At 39.7% G+C, this 19,981-nt stretch overlaps 1 protein-coding gene across 3 annotated transcripts in view; it reads right to left on the bottom strand.

Moving 5' to 3' along the window:
* The window catches only part of GAD1 (glutamate decarboxylase 1), a 49,807-nt gene extending 30,386 nt beyond the window's left edge, over positions 1 to 19,421 (bottom strand). The window contains exons 1-3 of one of the 3 annotated variants that reach the window (XM_075829433.1): positions 18,958 to 19,421; positions 17,815 to 17,973; positions 13,373 to 13,435 (exon numbers count right to left, since the gene is read on the bottom strand). In XM_075829433.1, the coding sequence (XP_075685548.1) occupies positions 13,373 to 13,435; positions 17,815 to 17,884 (133 nt within the window). In that variant the 5' untranslated portion in view covers positions 17,885 to 17,973; positions 18,958 to 19,421. Of the gene's footprint in view, positions 1 to 13,372; positions 13,436 to 17,814; positions 17,974 to 18,642; positions 18,745 to 18,957 lie in introns of those variants that run through there. The other 2 variants (XM_075829434.1, XM_075829435.1) reach the window with 2 other exon arrangements.
* Between the last annotated feature and the right edge of the window lie 560 nt (positions 19,422 to 19,981).

Here is a 19,981-nt window from a genome sequence, read left to right as displayed (position 1 = left end):
GATGGCCCCACTGTGGCTGCATTCACTTTCACATAATTCACAAATCTCTCCACTATTCATAATTATATAAAGGGCGTACATAGAGCAAAGGAGGCCCCAGAGCAAAGATCAAAATCGGTCTCCAATGGATTTTGGGTATGGTCAATCTGGACAAATGGGCCTTGTGCTTGTTTGCCATCCCCTTGTCATGACCTTTGTGCCGATCCCTTGTTTTCAAACATTTCCATGCCTATGGAAAAGGGAATTCTTTCCAGGTTCTCAACATTCAACAAACTTTAACCCCTTTCTCCACAGGCCCCATAGCAGACACCTTATGGTACATATGCCCTTGGTTATATTGAGACCGTCTATTGAACATCCACTGTTATTGCTTAGTTCTTGTGTTTTGTAAATAGATTCTGGATCTCATGTGCATTTGGTCATAAAGTACTCAAGTACAGAAACCCTAGGGGCTGTTCACATCTGCGTTGGAGGCTCCGTCAGAGGCCTCCATCGCTGATCCGGCAGGAATTACCGGAAATAATGGCGCAGCATGCTGAGCTATTGTTTCTGTTAAAACAACGGACACCCCAACGGAACCAATTAAAGTTAAAAGGTTCCGTCGGCCGCTGGTGGTGTCCGTGTTGCAAAGGAACCGTTGCATCCGGCATTCCCTTGTTCTGCTCCTTTGACAGAGCAGAACAACGGATTTCACTGATGCAGATGTCAACAGGGCCGAAGAGTAAAAGTTAGGCTGATTGAGGGGTATTGGCTGTTCCAAGAGGTCAGAGCAACATCTGTTAAACTAGGATCTATTTCCATACATTAGAGTACCACATTCTTAAAACATGCGCCTTCAGATAACTTCACATTTTTACCAAAACCCTCCAGCATCTTTCACCTTTGTTGACAGTGTGATGTTTTAAATTAGGCATTTATGTAAAATCCCTCAAATTTTATGCCGACCAACACTGAAAGGCCCCATTTTGCTTTGTAACCACTTTTTTCTTTCTATATTTGCCTTTTCTGAGCTTTTTATTGCACTTGCTTAATTTATATGTTGTTGCAAAAAACATTATAGCTACATTCCCATAATCAGATCACACCATCCAAAACTGATATACAAAGGTGCTTAAACATAATGGATTTTGAAGTTTGATAGCCAATTAGGATGATAGATTAGGATAGGTCAGTATTGTTTCAAACCTATGACTCCCTAAAATGCTGACTCTGCACATCATTTGGACAATTAGTGTCATCAACTGACTGCTCTTATAAGCCTTAGGAGACAGAATACATTGTATGACCAAGAGTAATGCCACATTACATAGTACAGTTGAAAAAAGACACATGTCCATCAAATTCAACCAAGGGATGGGAAAAGGGAAGGGGAAATGTTCTACATTATATCAGATTATTGCCACATTGTATTACATTGTTATCAGAGATGCCACATTGCACCATATACAGGGGCCTTAAGGGCTTGTTGACAGTGTAAAGCAGTTTAATTGCTGCCAGTGATCGCCAGCCTTCACCAGTTTACTTGTAGCCTCTAGGAAAAGAATCTTGAGGATGTATATTTAAAGGAGTTTTCACATGAGAGACATTTATGACATATCCACAGGATATCCTCAAAAAAAGCGTGGTTGAACAGCAGCACACGTCTCCCAAATTTCAATCAATATGTTCTTTTATTGGTCAAACATCCAGTAAAAAATGGCAACGTTTCGACCCGTGACAAGTGGAGGGTCTTTCTCAAGCCTGGAGCCAAGCTCAAGACCCTCCACTTGTCACGGGTCGAAACTTTGCCATTTTTTACTGGATGTTTGACCAATAAATTTGATTGAAATTTGGGAGACGTGTGCTGCTGTTCAACCATGCTTTTTCTGAGGACTACATTACGTCAGACTGGGTTTGTCTGATTTTACAGAGTGACACCGCTCCTGATATCGGGATTTGTGCTGCTTCAAATACTTTATTTTTTGGATATCCACACGATATATCATAAATGTCCGATAGATGCTGGTCCCACCACTGGAACCCGCACCTATCTGTTGAACAGGGCCCCCTAATCCCCATTCTCCCGCTGTGTGTTGTGGCTGAAGCGTGTGATTTCTGACCATGAAGAACTGAATGGTAGTTACGGAAACAGCGTAGCTCACATGCTACTCTGCTTCCGTAACTGCCATTCACTACTATAGGACTTACAGAAACAGTGTAGCTCAGCGAGATATGCTGTTTCCATAATTCATGGTTGGAATCACACGCTTCAGCCACAACACAGAGCGGTAGAACAGGGTTTAGGGGGCCCCCGTTCTAGAGATAGGTGTGGGCCCCAGAGGTGGGACTCGCATCTGTCTGACATTTATGACATATCCTGTGGATATGTAATAAATGTCTCTGATAGGAAAACCACTTTAAGGTATACAAGAGTGATGAAAATGCAAAAAAACCTCGTTGACCTTTACACATCCAAAATCTCGCCTCTTCTTAATTTACTGCCATTATTGTGGACCGCGTGAAGTCATTGTTAACTGTTCCTACTGTACCATTATTTGACATTGTTAGTTCTTCTCCCCTTTGGACAAGTAATTGCCTCTTTTCATTGCCTGAGATTTAGTCACATCTCCAGCAAGGGCATTCATTTATTACCGCCCATTGCTCTTCAACACCATCCAGATACTGTGACGGGATCTGTTGCCAGGCAACAGGATTTTTCTTTTTGCATATTAAAGCTACACACAGCAACGGGGTAATTTGCATTATCAAAATTAGCTTAACTGCACATTAAAACCATAAGTTCACTTACTATGCATCGTGCCCAGCTACAAGCTTCTTCTTTTTTTATTCCTAATGTATTTGAGGTAGTACAGGTTACATGTTAAATTTCATTGGGTGTATGCTTATCTATGTTAAGGTTCCCAAGCATTTTTACATTTTCAAGCCATATCTGTAACTATGTATCCAAGAATTAAAGAACCCACTATGTTGAATGCACTTTTTCTACATTGTAATAAGGTTCCCGGTTCTGTTTCTGTATTTGTTAAATACATACATTTCTGCAGCACAATGCTGCCACTAGGGGGAGCAAAATAATGACAGGTTTATAAAGCTAACTTTGAGTTAATTTATCCTGAAAAAATGTGTCTTCAATTTGTTCCTTCTTGTGCTGTGGAAATGTATGTATTTATCATATTTGTGCAGAGAAATGATCTCTACGTTAAAGAGTCTCTGTCACCACATTATAAGTGGCCTATCTTGTACATAATATGATCGGTGCTGTAATGTAGATTACAGCAGTGGTTTTTATTTAGAAAAACTATAATTTTTGACGGAGTTATGACCTATATTAGCTTTATGCTAATGAGTTTCTTAATGGACAACTGGGCGTGTTTTAGATTTTGGCCAAGTGGGCGTTGTACAGAGGAGTGTATGACCCTGACCAATCAGTGACCAATCAGCGTCATACATTTCTCCCCATTCATTTACACAGATATAGCTATATCGCTATGTGCAGCCACATAAACACACTATAACGTTACTGCAGTGTCCTGACAATGAATATACATTACCTCCAGCCTAACTCCAAACTCTACATTGTACCGTTCCTCTGTTATTACTCCTAGAAATTTATGAATAAATTGACAACTATGTGTAACCAGTAGGGGGGAGGTGTCCCTACTCAGACTGACAAAGTCCAATCAGTGCTGACAGAGTGAGACTGTGCAGGGACACACTCATTTGATTAAGGGAATAGTAACATCCAGTTGTCAATTCAATCATAAAATTCTAGGAGGAATAACAGAAATGGCACAACACAGAATTCTAAAAAAAATTTACTAACATGTCAGGAGATGTGACAGGTTCTCTTTTTGCACCCGTTCTGCCTTCAGCTGAAGACCTGAGTAATCAGAGACTGGTTGCTATGGATGTGTTACATGACAACCCTGCTAAAAAGACTGTACTTGTTAGAAAAAATATCCTTATTGACAATGCCGTTAAGCATGACTCAACTGATCAGTTCACAAGTGATTTTCAAAAGCAAAGAAGGGAGGGGCTCAGCTTGGCAGTGGTCCTATCATGCCATTATCCGTCTCAGACATTTGGTATTAATCAGACAAAAAAAAGAAAAGGTCTATAACCTCTTTAAACTGCAGTGTAGATGAACGTTCAGGGGTGCAACTCCTGGCATTGCCTTGTACTCAGCTGGTGAAGCGCACTGATGAAAATGAATGACTATTATGGTATAACTGGTTAGGCACGAGTTACATTATAACATCTAACAATCTGATATTTAAATTATGGAAACAAGCAAATATTCAAGCAATTACAATAATTTACTCACTACCTGTAAGGACAGGTATGTCGAAATGACATTGAATTCGGTTGATGTGATTAACCCCCATAATGTCATTCATGTAAGTCATAGTGCTGCATCTGATCACAGTAGGGACACCACCTACTACGGGAGTGCCCATCAACCTTAAACTTTTCTACTCCACTGCAAGCACTCCTAATGTCAAGTCAAAGCTGAATAAGACATAAGCCTAGCTTAAAAAAATAAAAGATGGAATCTGATTGGTTGCTTTTAGGAAACACAACTGTTCTGGGCCCCAATGCAGAATATGCATTTAAAATACAGGAGGCAACAGGGCCTCTGTGTGACTGCTACCTCTGCTTCCTCTATAACTACAGTGAAGGAAATAAGTATTTGATCCCTTGCTGATTTTGTAAGTTTGCCCACTGTCAAAGACATGAACAGTCTAGAATTTTTAGGCTAGGTTAATTTTACCAGTGAGAGATAGATTATATTAAAAAAAAAAAAACAGAAAATCACATAGTCAAAATTATATATATTTATTTGCATTGTGCACAGAGAAATAAGTATTTGATCCCTTTGGCAAACAAGACTTAATACATGGTGGCAAAACCCTTGTTGGCAAGCACAGCAGTCAGACATTTTTTGTAGTTGATGATGAGGTTTGCACACATGTTAGATGGAATTTTGGCCCACTCCTCTTTGCAGATCATCTGTAAATCATTAAGATTTCGAGGCTGTCGCTTGGCAACTCGGATCTTCAGCTCCCTCCATAAGTTTTCGATGGGATTAAGGTCTGGAGACTGGCTAGGCCACTCCATGACCTTAATGTGCTTCTTTTTGAGCCACTCCTTTGTTGCCTTGGCTGTATGTTTTGGGTCATTGTCGTGCTGGAAGACCCGGCCACGAGCCATTTTTAATGTCCCATTGATGCGGTGAAGTAGTCCTGTGCCCTTAGCAGAGAAACACCCCAAAAACATAATGTTTCCACCTCCATGCTTGACAGTGGGGACAGTGTTCTTTGGGTCATAGGCAGCATTTCTCTTCCTCCAAACACGGCGAGTTGAGTTAATGCCAAAGAGCTACATTTTAGTCTCATCTGACCACAGCACCTTCTCCCAATCACTCTCAGAATCATCCAGATGTTCATTTGCAAACTTCAGACGGGCCTGTACATGTGCCTTCTTGAGCAGGGGGACCATGCAGGCACTGCAGGATTTTAATCCATTACGGCGTAATGTGTTACCAATGGTTTTCTTGGTGACTGTGGTCCCAGCTGCCTTGAGATCATTAACAAGTTCCCCCCAGTGTAGTTTTCGGCTGAGATCTCACCTTCCTCAGGATAAAGGATACCCCACGAGGTGAGATTTTGCATGGAGCCCCAGATCAATGTCGATTGACAGTCATTTTGTAGGTCTTCCATTTTCTTACTATTGCACCAACAGTTGTCTCCTTCTCACCCAGCATCTTACTTATGGTTTTGTAGCCCATTCCAGCCTTGTGCAGGTCTATGATCTTGTCCCTGACATCCTTAGAAAGCTCTTTGGTCTTGCCCATGTTGTAGAGGTTAGAGTCAGACTGATTATTTGAGTCTGTGGACAGGAGTCTTTTATACAGGTGACCATGTAAGACAGCTGTCTTTAATGCAGGCACCAAGTTGATTTGGAGCGTGTAACTGGTCTGGAGGAGGCTGAACTCTTAATGGTTGGTAGGGGATCAAATACTTATTTCTCTGTGCACAATGCAAATAAATATATATAATTTTGACTATGTGATTTTCAGTTTTTTTTTAAATATAATCTATCTCTCACTGGTAAAATTAACCTAGCCTAAAAATTCTAAACTGTTCATGTCTTTGACAGTGGGCAAACTTACAAAATAAGCAAGGGATCAAATACTTATTTCCTTCACTGTATGTCCTTATTTATCGGCACTATTCTTGTATATTGACCTCACTATTCAAAGGGTATTTTCGGAGATGAGGAAAAAAGTGTACTTTTTCTAACAATAGTGCCTCTCTTGTCCATTGGTCTGTGTCTGGTATTGCAGCATTTACTTGAAAAGGGTTTAGTTGGAATACTATATGTAACCAATGAACAAGAGTGACACCGTTTCTGGACCAAAAAAAACAAAAAACCTTTATTCTAATCTCATACATACCATTACGGGCAGAGAAAATGTAACACTACATGGTGGCCATTGAAAAGAAAATGTATCACTACCTCGTGGCCATTGAAAAGAAAATGTATCACTACATCGTGGCCATTCCAAAGAAAATGTATCGCTACATGGATTCACAGGGTCCCCCAGAGAGGCTCTCCATTCTGGTTCATAACTATGACATCCATATGCCCTCATGGTTGGAGGCATGCATGGTTGGCATTCAGGGTTTGCATTACCAGAAAATATAGGGAATATGTGAGTGGGTTATTGCAGGGCACAAGTTTGGGAAAGTATTTGCAGGAAGTTCTACTAAAGTGCAGTGTAATAGAGACAATCTGTTATATTTCTGTATGGTTATGTTTTTGTGTCGTATTCCATTTCTCTGACAGCTGCATGCGAAGAAAAGACAAAAAAAGGCTACAAATGATTTCTTCTCTTCCAAATTAAAGGCTGTGATGTTTGCACGGGGCTCTGATAACTCAGATGTCAACCTACGATGAAGTCAGACAAGATTTTATCCAAAGTGCCTTCTCTGCCATCTCTCTCCCGGATAAGCATGATAAGTGTGAATTTTTGTTTCAAATACAGATCCATTTTCTAATTCCTTATCCAAGATGTCACATCAAGGACTTGGCACAAAATCTGATGCCAAAGACAGAACCTGTGTATTTTTCTTGACAACCAGACATTTTAATACCTGCTGGCAGATGTGTAGTATGATAATAATAGAAAAGAAATAGATATTTGCCTTAATTTGGCACAAACACAACACGGTAAGTAGTCATTTACATCTCAATAACAGGGAAAAGGAAATAAATCTTGGCCTGAACTTCCATTTGGAATATATATATACGAGAGACAGGCATCCTCTAGGCTCTCTCCAAAAGTATAACTGGAAGCTCCTGATCAGGGCCAGCCTTAAGGTGGCCATACACATTAGATGAATGTCACCCAAACCCGCCATTTTCAGCAGGACCGGCCGACCATCTAATAGCGGTTTTGGTCGGGGAAGGAAGAATCGGGCTGTTGGATTTCAACATGCCCCATCCTTTCATTTGTATCTGGCAGTGACTTACTCCCTTCTCCCCACTGAGAACACATAAACGCTCAACTGAGCCGAACATGAATGTGTATGGAGGGGTTGGGAGGAATAGCTGTTGGACAAACGAGTGTACAGTCAACAGCTATCTTACATACATGACCAGCTTAAGGTGTGTGTCGTCGCACAAGGGCGCATCATGTCACTACTAAAGTGGGCGCCACTGGCCTTCGTGATCTGTGCGCCCAGAGCTTTCACCCCTGATCCCACACTTTGTGCACAAACCTATGGAAAGGCAGCACAGGATGCAGCTACACTTTCTAGTATGACTATACAGCATTATTTAGGCGTAATTTAGCAGTATTATATTGGCACCATATGGGAAACTATAAGGAAGAGGCAGCAACAAAAGGTACTGTGCAGGGAACAAACAAACTTAGGTTGGCCGTGCTCCTGGTGCTCGATACAAGAACTGTAATCAAGCCCCCAACTATTACATGCCTTTTACTGTACTGATGCCCTATTATGTATCAGTAGGGCCTTTGGCCTCCCTCAGTCAAATGGGCCCAGGTGCAACTTTTAGATCTGCACTCTCTATCAATCAGCTGTACCAGCATTTCCATCTAATAGCAAACAATTGCTGGTTCTTGAGATGTCCTCTTCTGTCCAATTAAACATTGTATTCATTCTTTAGTTTTGGAAAGCTTGGAGACAAGCCATTACTGGTCACCATTAGGGTTTGTTCACACGGCTTATTTTCAGCTGTATTTCGGGCCATAAACAACCTGAAAAACACCTGACAGTACAGAAGCTGAATGCCTCCAAACATCTGCCCATTGATTTCTATGGGAAAAGGGAAAAACTGTGTTTCGTTCCGACGAGGCATTTTTTTTACGCGGCCGTTTGAAAAATCAGTGCGTAAAAAACGGCATGTAAAAAGAAGTGCATGTTACTTCCTGAGCTGTTTTTGGAGTTTTTAAAAATCAGAGGCTGTTTTCCCTTGAAAACAGCTCCGTATTTTACAGCCGTTTTTTGTTGAGAGTGTGAACATAGCCTTACACTGCCAGCTGTCATAAAAAGTCCTATTCTGCATAGTTATGTAGTGATATATTACTTGCACCCACATCACTACATAACTAGGCAGAATTGTCATTAAGAACTTCAGCCTGTGATTGGCTGCAGCTGTCACATGGGATGAAACATCATCCTAGAAGGCCGGCCTGGAGAAAGAAACACAGACGCCTGGGTAACTATAGGATTTTTAATTGTTTTTTGCAATCGCTGTGAACCCGCTGCAAAAAACGCAACAATTGCTATTTATTCCCGGTTTTACCTCCACATTGAATTCAATGGAGAAAACTCGCAACAAATAAGCAGCGTTTACGCAAATACAATTGACCTGCTGCAGAATAAAACTGAGAAAGGCCCATGCTGGGGCTGAAACGTTGCACTGCCAATGGGTGAATAAAAATGCAATTTTTCACTTTAAAACCATCTGCTGTGGAGTGCTGCCTTCCTTTCTCTCTCTCTCTCTCTCTCTCTCTCTCTGTCTGTCTGTCTGTCTGTCTCTCTGTGTCTGTCTCTGTGGGGCTCTTTCTCTGTCTCTATCAATGCAAACGAAGAGGCAACAGCACCAGAATGGACCACAAGGTCCATGAAGGAGTGCAAGACTGACAGGACTGTATCCAACCATCCCCAACAACGGCAAACAAAACGAGATTCGGCACATCCAAAAAAAATGGGAACATTTTATTCATCCATGAGACGTTTGGGCTCCTCAGAGCCTCTCTCTGTCTCTCTGTCTTTCTCTCTCTCCCTCTCTCTCTTCTCTTTCTCTATCTCTCTCTCCCCCTCTTCTCTCTCTCTCTGTCTGTGTCTTTCCCTCTCTGTCTTTTTTTCTCTGTCTGTCTCTCTGTCTCTTTGTGCGTGTGTGTGTGTGTGTGTGTGTGTGTGTGTGTGGGCGTGTCACGTGTGTGTCTTTATTTCTCTGTCCCTCTCTCATCTCATCTCTCTTTCTTTCTTTCTTTCTTTCTTTCTTTCTTTCTTTCTTTCTTTCTTTCTTTCTTTCTTTCTTTCTTTCTTTCTTTCTTTCTTTCTTTCTTTCTCTGTCTCTCTCTGTCTTTCTTTCTCTGTCTCTCTCTGTCTTTCTTTTCTGTCTCTCTCTTTCTCTCCCTATCTTTCTGTCTTTATTTCTCTGTCCCTCTCTCATCTCTCTGTCTTTCTTTCTTTCTCTGTATCTCTCTTTCTCTCTTTCTCTCTCTCTCTCTCCTCAACTCCCTCTCTCTCTCATCTCTGTCTTTCTTTCTCTGTGTCTCTCTTTCTCTCTCTCTCTCTCTTCTCCCTCTCTGTGTCTCTGTCTTTTTTTTCCTCTGTCCCTCTCTCATCTCTTTGTCTTTCTTTCTCTGTGTCTCTCTTTCTCCTCTCTCTTTTTCTCTGTCTTTATTTCTCTCTCATCTTTCTTTCTTTGTTTTCTTTCTTTGTCTTTCTTTTCTGTCTCTCTCTCTCTCTCTGTCTCTCTCTCTGTCTCTCTCTCTTTATCTCTCTCTCTTTATCTCTCTCTTTGTCTTTCTCTCTTCAGTTGCCTGAGTCTGCTGACGGGTCTGTAGGGCAAACACAAGGAATTTGAGAACCTTTGCAGTGATAAGAACATCATATTGCTCCCATGATATTGCATACACCTTCTTGTAGCCCCTCACACCGGGCTGCACCTGGTCCAGGAGGGTGGGATTTTGCACAAAGCCTTGGTTAGTGTATCTGGCAGACAGGTTCACTGGTGCGTTACTGTATCAGCTCTGCTTGCCTTACTAAATTAAAAAGATGATGGAAGGAGGCCCCTCACCAGACACGGCACAAATGCTCCATTACATCTCCACCAGCTGCTATTTATAGACCAAAATTCACTTTTAGAAGAAACTCTACTTTCTCTTCCACTTTATATGTTGAATTTACACTTCCTACAGATCAGGATAACATGTGTACTGATAGCAGCACATCATATAAATTCTGTGTTTCTAAAATAATATTTCCAGGATATTCTATGGTGGCGGGAAAGGCCTTTTCATGATTTGCCACAAAGATAACAAAGAATTGATTGTCACTACAGAATATAAAACAAACAGATATAAAATATATTATCATATATAACCCCCATTGCTAGGAGGAATGAATAGCCTAGATTGATTGTATTTAAGGGGTCCCAGAGAAAGCATATCTCTCCCAAACAGGTCTGACTGCTGCCTGTCTAATGTGCCTCTCATTAATCTTTCTTCCCGGGAGACCATTATTTTGTTGGGAGATAAGCTTGAGAAATTTTTAACACTCTTATGATCCCATTGCTTCTACCATTACCACATCCCCTCAGGGGTCTCCAAATCATTTACAACATTAACCCATGCCAGCGCTCAGATTGCTCAAGCAGGATTGTATTATCTAACTGATTAACGTCAGATCATTAAGTGCTTATAATAAAGTGGCCGCTGGATCACAATCATCATTGTTCAGAGTCATGTGACTTCTAAAATGACATGAGAAAAGGAAAAAGTGTTCTTTATATGTTCCTTTCCCATGAAATGTACCTCAAGTGAGGCTCATGTGTCACCCTTGCTGAAAAAAGGGCAATTGCCTCAGGAAATATAGTGTATGATATGTGCATCAGATTTAGGGCCATTTTTTTTTACCACTTAGGGCTCATACCCATGGCAAAGCCTTGTGTACCAGAGGCACACACAGACCGCTGAGGGCCCTATGCAAGAACAGTATTTGGGCCCCCTTTCTCTTGTATGGATCATCATCATACTTTCCCCTTTTATGTCTCTCGAATAATCCATAAATACTTGTAAGAAATTAAATTTATTAGCCCATGAAATCTAATATACAATATGAATTTGCTTTTAAGGTGACAATAGGCTCCTTTCCCTACTGAGGCAATTGTGTAACTACAAAGGTTGCAAAAATGGATAGTCCGCCCCGTGATGTGCATGCACCCTGCAGTGCCAGACACAATGTCCCTATGGGACTATATTATGGACTAGTAGCTACTCCCTGAACTGATTTATGGTGGCTATGTGGGGCACCGTGTTCTTCCTTGGAAGAATACCTCCATAATATGGTATGAGATGGAACATGCCATAGTCATAACCAAAGCATCACCTATGATCTGATGTGTATGGGGGTCACCTGACTCTCCTCTGTTGCCAGATGTCAAGGGAGAAGAAGAAATTCAACATCTCCTATACTTTATTCCCCTGTTGGCAGTGGCTTATCCCTTTTTCCCTATTGAAATAAACATGCATGCTCGGCCATCCTTACTGACAGCTCTTTATTTAAAGTGAAGGTTCACCCGTAAACATCCCCTATTTTATATCAGAAGATATCATTGGTGGGTATGAAGCCCCCCCCCCCCCATTATCATAGCTCTGAGAATGAATGAGAATTACAGTCCTATTGATTTGAATGAGACACAATAGCCATGACAGATATTCAGAAATCTCGAGTTATGAAGGGGCATGGCAGCTGATGGAGCAATTGCTGGGTATTGGCACCTTCCTATGATTTATCATTTCATTATGCCTAAACATGTACATCAAGCACCAATCCCCTCAAGTATGAAGCGTAATGCAACTTTTTAAAATTTTAACAAATTTCAGCTGCATTTAAATAGAACTAAAGGGGGAGAATATATCAATAGTTCTGCTGAATACATCAATTTAAAAGATGGAGAGAAAAAATGCAAACACAGTCTGATCAATTTGGTACAACTCAGTAGGCATGTCAGGTATGTCCAGACTGGAACCTTATACGAGCGCTGTTTCCCCTTCATTTCTACCTGCTCACTGTGAATCGTCGACACAAATGTAGCGGCGATTTACAGGTATTGCAGCCTTTTCTCCCATTCACTTCAAGGTGAGAAGACGGTTGCAATACCTGTGAATCACCGCCTCATGTGCGTCGACAATTCACAGTGAGCAAGTAGAAAAAAAGGGGAAGCAGCACTCGTACGAGCGCTGCACCCTCCTCAAAATAGCTGATCTGCGGGGGTCCTGGCAGTCGGATAGGCCTGGGGATAGGCCATCAATTTTAAGGGACTGGAAAACCCATTTAAGATTGTGAACCCTACTGGGGACAGTGAGTAATGAAAACTTCTGTACAGCGCTGCAGAATATGTTAGCACTATATAAATAACAGAAACAAACTACCAAAATAATCAGATGTGATCATCTTTAAATTCTTAGGACAATGTATTGGACATGTAGTTACTTTGAGACACTCCTGTGCTGATCAACAGAGCAAGAAGTACAAATGCACTGATTCTGCAATCCAAACCTATTCCTAACCACCAAACATAAACTATAATGTTTGTTTTTTTCTATATCATTGTATTCTCAGTCTGAGTTTTCATCATTTCTGCTGCCTGGTAAATAAGTTCAGCTATTCTTTATAAAGCCGCTAGGGGGAGCTCTAGTATTTGTAATAATTCCCAGACATTGACTGTCCGAGTTGAAGGTGGAATGATGGATCTAGTGGACTTGATTTATTTCAATAAATGAGATTAATGACATTATTATCTTAAACAGACATTTTTTTGTGTCTCGATATTTCAGCATAGCCCTGCTGCCTTTACATCATATTTACATCATAAACACACAGATGCAGCAGAGATGAGTTTGTTACAGGAGAAAACTGCTAGTGCTTACGTGTAATCCTTGGTTGTCCATAGCACTGCTGCAGGTGGACCTAATGGGTTGTATTTACTCACTGAATAATCGAGGTGTTGCAAATGAAGCAAATTGCATAATGGCAAATTCAACTCTGCTACGTCTCTACATATATTTCATAAACTGTCCACATCAAGAAACAAAGGTTCTACCACCTACCACATATCTTTAGTCCCAGCTTTTTTGTGCATCCATGTGCCACCCCACACCAGGTGTCATAGGCTGCAAATGGAATACAGAATATAAATATAATGTAAATAATGTATCAATATAATTGCAGAAAATACAAGTCAATTATATCACCATATTTGTATTGACACGATGCGGAACGGAGCGGCAGAAAACCGCATCATTACCGCATATCATTACAGCTTAATGCATATTTTGCCGCATTTTTACTGCGAATCCAGTGATTGTTCAAGAAAACCGCAATCGCTGTAGAAGCGTAGAAAACATCGCATGCGTTTAGTGTTTTGGTGAGGTTTAGCTGCGGTGAACCGTGTGAATACACCCGACACTTCCGTCACATTAGATAACATCAGTATTATTTCGTTAACTAAACACAAAGTAATATTCATTTTCCTCTACGGAATTAGTATCCAATATCTCATTGTAACCTGAATTCTAAATACATTTGTTTTTTGTATAAATATTTTGAAACATGAACTTGTCTATCTGTTTACGTGACGGTAATTAGCGGCTGCAGTGCAGTCGGGTCGGTATATATTATGTTTAATGTATCAGGTCATGAGAGGTGAGAACAATATCTGGAATGTGTACAGCGGACTGAGCAGACACTGACTGTGGAGCTTATCTGAGCAGATACAGACACAATGCAAATCACTGGCTGTCCCAGATAATAGAGGATAATTCCTGCTCCATCAATGTATCTCATCTGTGTCCTGGACAGTTAAGATCCCTTGGTTCAGCTCCAGCCAAGTAAACTACCATGAAATGGGGGTCAGGGAACAGAGCAGGAATTAATTGGCTGAAAAATAGTATTTGACTGGCTGATCAGGCTGACTGCCTATATAGGATGCGGAGACAGGCTGAACACATACCCCACAGCCCCCAAATGAAAGGAACACTATCCCTATGTATGTACATATATATATATATATATATATATATATATATATCACAAGAATCAGCCTCAAATGGCTGCTAACAGGGAGCAATAGACTGTATGCAGTAAATGTATACGACTTTCTATGTTTTATATGCCCCAGCGGGACACAATGTGCAGGGCCCTGTACAGATAGTGAAGGGTTAAGTTCCGGGCTCAATCCTCTGTAGAAACATACATGCCCGGTTTCTTGTTTTCGTTTGTGTTCCTAATAGAAAGGGACAATGTGTGACAGTTCAATTTAGCAATAATAACTACATGTTTTATAAAGAGGAGATCAGATGTGAAACTTATTACTCTGAAGAGCCCTTTATCTGCTTCATCATACATGTTATAATGTGACCAAAATAGTATTTTGATTCCGTCTCATTAGAAGACGCAATAGTAGTTTATTTTGATCCATCATAATTTAGTTATAAATGTAAGAATACTATCTATCTATCTATCTATCTATCTATCTATCTATCTATCTATCTATCTATCTATCTATCTATCTATCTATCTATCTATCTGTCTGTCTGTCTGTCTGTCTGTCTGTCTGTCTGTCTGTCTGTCTGTCTGTCTATCTATCTATCTATCTATCTATCTATCTATCTATCTATCTATCTATCATCATTTATATAGCTACATAAAATATATGCATGTTTATACATACTGTAGTATATATCAATATTGGCTACTATTGTTTACAGGACGCTGTGTGGTGGAGGTTTTGGCATCTTTTAATGATATTCATGTCTGTGAGAAGTACAAGACAATAGATTATCTAAACTGCCCTGTTTTATTGATTCTGCTGCGTTCACTGCTCTTCATTATCTTTTCAATTTACACTTTCTGTGTCCTCAATCTTGATTGTATCAAAACTCCCCCACGATGCTGACTAACGTATGTATGTATGTACGTATGTAAGTATGTATGTATGTATGTATGTGTGTGTGTGTGTGTATGTATGTATGTATGTATGTGTGTATGTGTGTGTGTGTGTGTATATATATATATATATGTATCACTGCTAGTTTTGTCGTTGCCATATGGTATCTGTAGATTTACATGGGACTGCTGTTAATCATTTTCTACCGTAATTCAGTGACTTCTTAAGATGTGCAAGGAAGACAGCTAACTACATCGATGGGTAGATACAGAACTAGATGTAGCAGAGTTGAATTGCTCAGGTAGTCTTGATGTAATATAAGAACATCATTGTGAAAACGGAAGTCAAGAGAAACATTGTATCTGTATCTACACTGTATCACTCCCAAGCTAATATAAATACAAATGTTACATTTCGTTATTAACCTAAAGGAAAGTAAAAATAAAGTATAACCACACTCTCTCTGAACATTGGGAAGCCCCGTAGTTAAGATCTCGAAACGATGAGGGACAAAACGGCGTGCAAGCGCATTAAAATCGCACTGGCTTAGAATGACACGACAACATGCTTAGATGTTCTAGAAAATCGCCGTTAGAGATTGGAGCCTTCATATGTGATATCAAGATTGAGCCAGTCACAAAACCCTGTATTTTATTTCTCTTCATTTGTTTATTAGATAGATAGATAGATAGATAGATAGATAGATAGATAGATAGATAGATAGATAGATAGATAGATAGATAGATAGATAGATAGATAGATAGAGCAATGGTTATTTAGGTATATATATATAAAGATGTGCACACCAATGACGTCATTTTGTAATGACGTCAGATGAATGATTCAAGCATACATATATAATTAGTAGATATGGCTATCCTACTTCAAATACATGATTTATAGTTGATCTGTAACCTAGTTCAGCTTTAATAGATTTTCTACACTTAGTAATAAAATTCCGACATTCAAGGCAGATTTAAAGCAATGGAAATTATGTTTATCCTCTCATTTGAGACCCTTATAATAATACATAACCAGGACGGACTAGAAAATAGTCTTTAATATAAATGATTCTTTTGGTGGGGGTGGGCAAGCAGGTGTATATGGACTTGTAGGGGGCAACATGCCAAAGGAGGGAAGAAGGGTTTGATTTGGGGAAAATGTTTTTCAAGCATCACATGAGCAGTAAATGGAATGAGGTATCAGGGATAAATATATGACCCTATACAGAGAGAAATAGAGCGTGTCTGCTGCAAGTCCCACCAGCCAGACACACACACACACACACACACACACACACACACACACACACACACACACACACACACACACACACACACACACACATATTACATATATACATACATTTTGAAGAACAAACATAGTACACACATAATCTTACATACACGTATGTACAAACACACACACACACACACACACACACACACACACACACACACACACACACACACACACACACACACACACACACACCAATTATATATGCACATTACCTACATATGCTTGCATACACATACCCACACCCACAGACCATTAAATCTATTGGTGTACTTGAACTAATATTATTATTAATAAATAAATACAAAACGAAAGAAAATACTTATCATTTCCAATACAATCCAAACAATATTACACAACCTGTACAAACGTCCAAGAATATTACTATGTTTATAATTTAGGAAACTATTCACAGTCACAGGTTCTGTCATTTTGGGGGAAAAAACCCTCAGATAACAAAAATACATATTTGTCAGGATGAAATATTTCTCTGTGCACTTTGCCTCCATCCTCTTTGGCTCCAGAATAATCAGGATAATGACCCTGTGTTCATGCCTCACAGCTTCTGCATCTCTGTCAGGCTATGGAGTGGCTGGCAGCCTTTTATGTCTTGTGTTCCTCCTCTTTGTCTATTATCATTATGTCACATTCTGTATGCTGCATGTATATATATTTATGTGTATATGTATATATATATATATATATATGTGTGTGTATATGCAAATGTGTGTATATATGTGTTTATATATATATATATATATATATATATATGTATATGTGTGTGTGTGGTGTGTGCATATATGTGTGTGTGTATATATATATATATATATATATATATATATATATATATATATATATATGTGTGTGTGTGTGTGTGTGTGTGTGTGTGTGTGTGTGTGTGCATATATATAATGTTTTCTTCTGACCAGATCTAGTGGTAGTTATTGCAAGAAGCTTCTCACAGCTCCTCCAACTGCACTATAATTCCTTAAACGCACAACAATTTCCCCCAGAAAAGCTGCAATTATCACCAAATGCAGGTTGATTATAGGACTCACAAAAAGCCTAGAGACCCAACAAGAGGGGACTCATTGAAATGCTAATAACAGTACATTTGCTCTAATCAAGCCTGAAGATATTTAATTGTTTCAGATGACTCCCACATAATGGAATTTCATCCATATAGTTATATACTCTGTTATATGTAGCATTTCCATAGCTACTCACATAGCTACTTTATCTATTCACACAGAAGCTGAGAATTAACCGCACATCAAATAAAAGCAAAGAAAATAAGTCTCCTACTTGTAGGTCGCAGGTTGGTTGGGTTGGTGTCCTGGTTGGCACTGGAAGAAGGAGGAGAAGAAGAAGCCATTTCTCCAATGACAAAGTCCTTTGTTTAGTTGACTTTAGTTGATATCAATATCTCCTTTCTGGTTCTCTAGGGAAGATGTGGAGATCCACCTCAAAAAAGAAGAAATTCACTTTATAGAGTGGAATGGTTTAGAACGAAATCCACCTGGACTGGGATGACCTTGGAAATCTCAATTCCTATTGACAATGACCTAAATCCAACCTAAGCTGGAAACGTTCTCATTTGATGTGAAGTGGAGGAGAACACCAGCTATAGAAGAGCATTGAGGCTATGCTAGGGCTGGTAACGAGGGGGCTAGCCTAAAGTCAAATATATCTCAAGCCTGTCCCTAACATTTCTGTCCTATGAGGAATGTCTATTCCTGGTTCAGCAGACCGTGTAGTCTCCTGGAATTATATCAATGGACACTGAGCTTCTTTAATAGTAATTTGTATCAGTTCCGTTCCAGATACGGGAAAAATTGAAAAATGATCATAAAAATCCCCTTCCCTACTGAAAGTGAGATGATGGGAGTTATACCATCACAATGTGTTCAATGCAAACTCATAATCAATAAACACATTATATTCATGATATAATATTATATATTAATGGTGCATGTATCAGTGCAGACCTATTATACATAATATTATTGTAATATTTAGTTACAATGCAATTAAGACAATTCTAACATCTGTATTGAATGACCCAATTACATTAACAATCATCTATTTTATTAGTTATCTGACCCTAAGACGATGTATTAACTCTTTCCTTACTTGACAATGACGTATGTAGCATGTCTTTATATTAATATATTCGTTCTCCTACTATCACAACATCTATTCGTTATCATTAGATTCCAGTCTATTGAGAGCTGCGTTTCTATAACAAGCAAAATCCCCTTGCATCATAGCAGGCTGTGTACCTGGAGGGAATCAGAAGAGCAGGCGGTGTAACAGGTTACCTGGATTTATTCTCGCAATGTCTTTATATTGCTTGGAATAAAGCTACAACTCAACATGTCCCGATTATATAACAACCAAATGAAGATATACAATGCAGATATAGATAGGGAATTACATGATGCTCACCTAATGATTCTCCACCTGCAGGTATCTGCTAGGAGTTCATCCAGATCCTAATACTTGTAGTCTTGACCCCCAAATATAGATGTCTTATAAGAACTCCAGAGAGGGGGAGAGAGAAGACTGGATGAGTGTACGTCAGTAGGATGCAGGTAGGATTGGGGATGCCCCTGTCTTCTTCTCCACAAGTACTTGGCTATTCTATTTTAAAGCCAGGCAAGCAGTTAATGCCTGAGCACAGACATGACTCAGTGCAACGCCTCCCCTAGTCCAGTATGAGTGCATCGACCGCATCACTTGCTCCTGTTACTGCTGCTACAAGCTATTATTTGGCCACCCTCAACATCCAAATGGCTAACGTGACTTGTGTGCAGGGTCCTTGTAGCCTGCAGATGTTCAGGGGGGTGTTTAAGGAATTCTACCTCCCCCAGATAGGATGAGTAATATATAGTAACACTCCATTGCCTGAAATTTGCAGCTCAGCTCAGAGCTTTTTTTTTTTCTTTTTCCATGTGAGATGTTATTAGGAGGATGGGGGGGGGGGGGTGTGCTCCTCTACACAGAATGCCCCTTCATTACATTTCAATATGTTGGTCACATTTAACCCTGTAGCAGCCATGGACCTTTTTTTTTCTAAGCAAATATTTTTATTTTTTATTTTTTTTAGAACTGTTAAATAATGTTTGCATCAATTTCCAGAAACTTGATATATACACACGAATAATGTGTAACAATTACATAGGAGAGAAGATGCATTTTTTTTTCTTTCTTTCAACAGGTTTGTTCAATATAACCAAATGGCCTGTGCTGTATCTGTCTGTGCTACAAATGTCACTCAGTACAGTGAAAGCTGACAGTGTCATGAAATGAACACAAGGGGGCATCAGAATCCCACTAATAATAGATGGAGGTACTTATTGTGCTGTGCCTTACAAAGGAATGAGATCTAGCAATTAATTATAGGTAATCACATTATTGTGTGTTCTGTTTAAAAGACAAGCAACCCTGTCAATGTGGGGGACAATAAGTC

This window comes from Rhinoderma darwinii, chromosome 6 (assembly GCF_050947455.1).
Source record: "Rhinoderma darwinii isolate aRhiDar2 chromosome 6, aRhiDar2.hap1, whole genome shotgun sequence".
NCBI lineage: Eukaryota > Metazoa > Chordata > Amphibia > Anura > Rhinodermatidae > Rhinoderma > Rhinoderma darwinii.
This window is presented reverse-complemented; position numbering and strand designations above follow the sequence as displayed.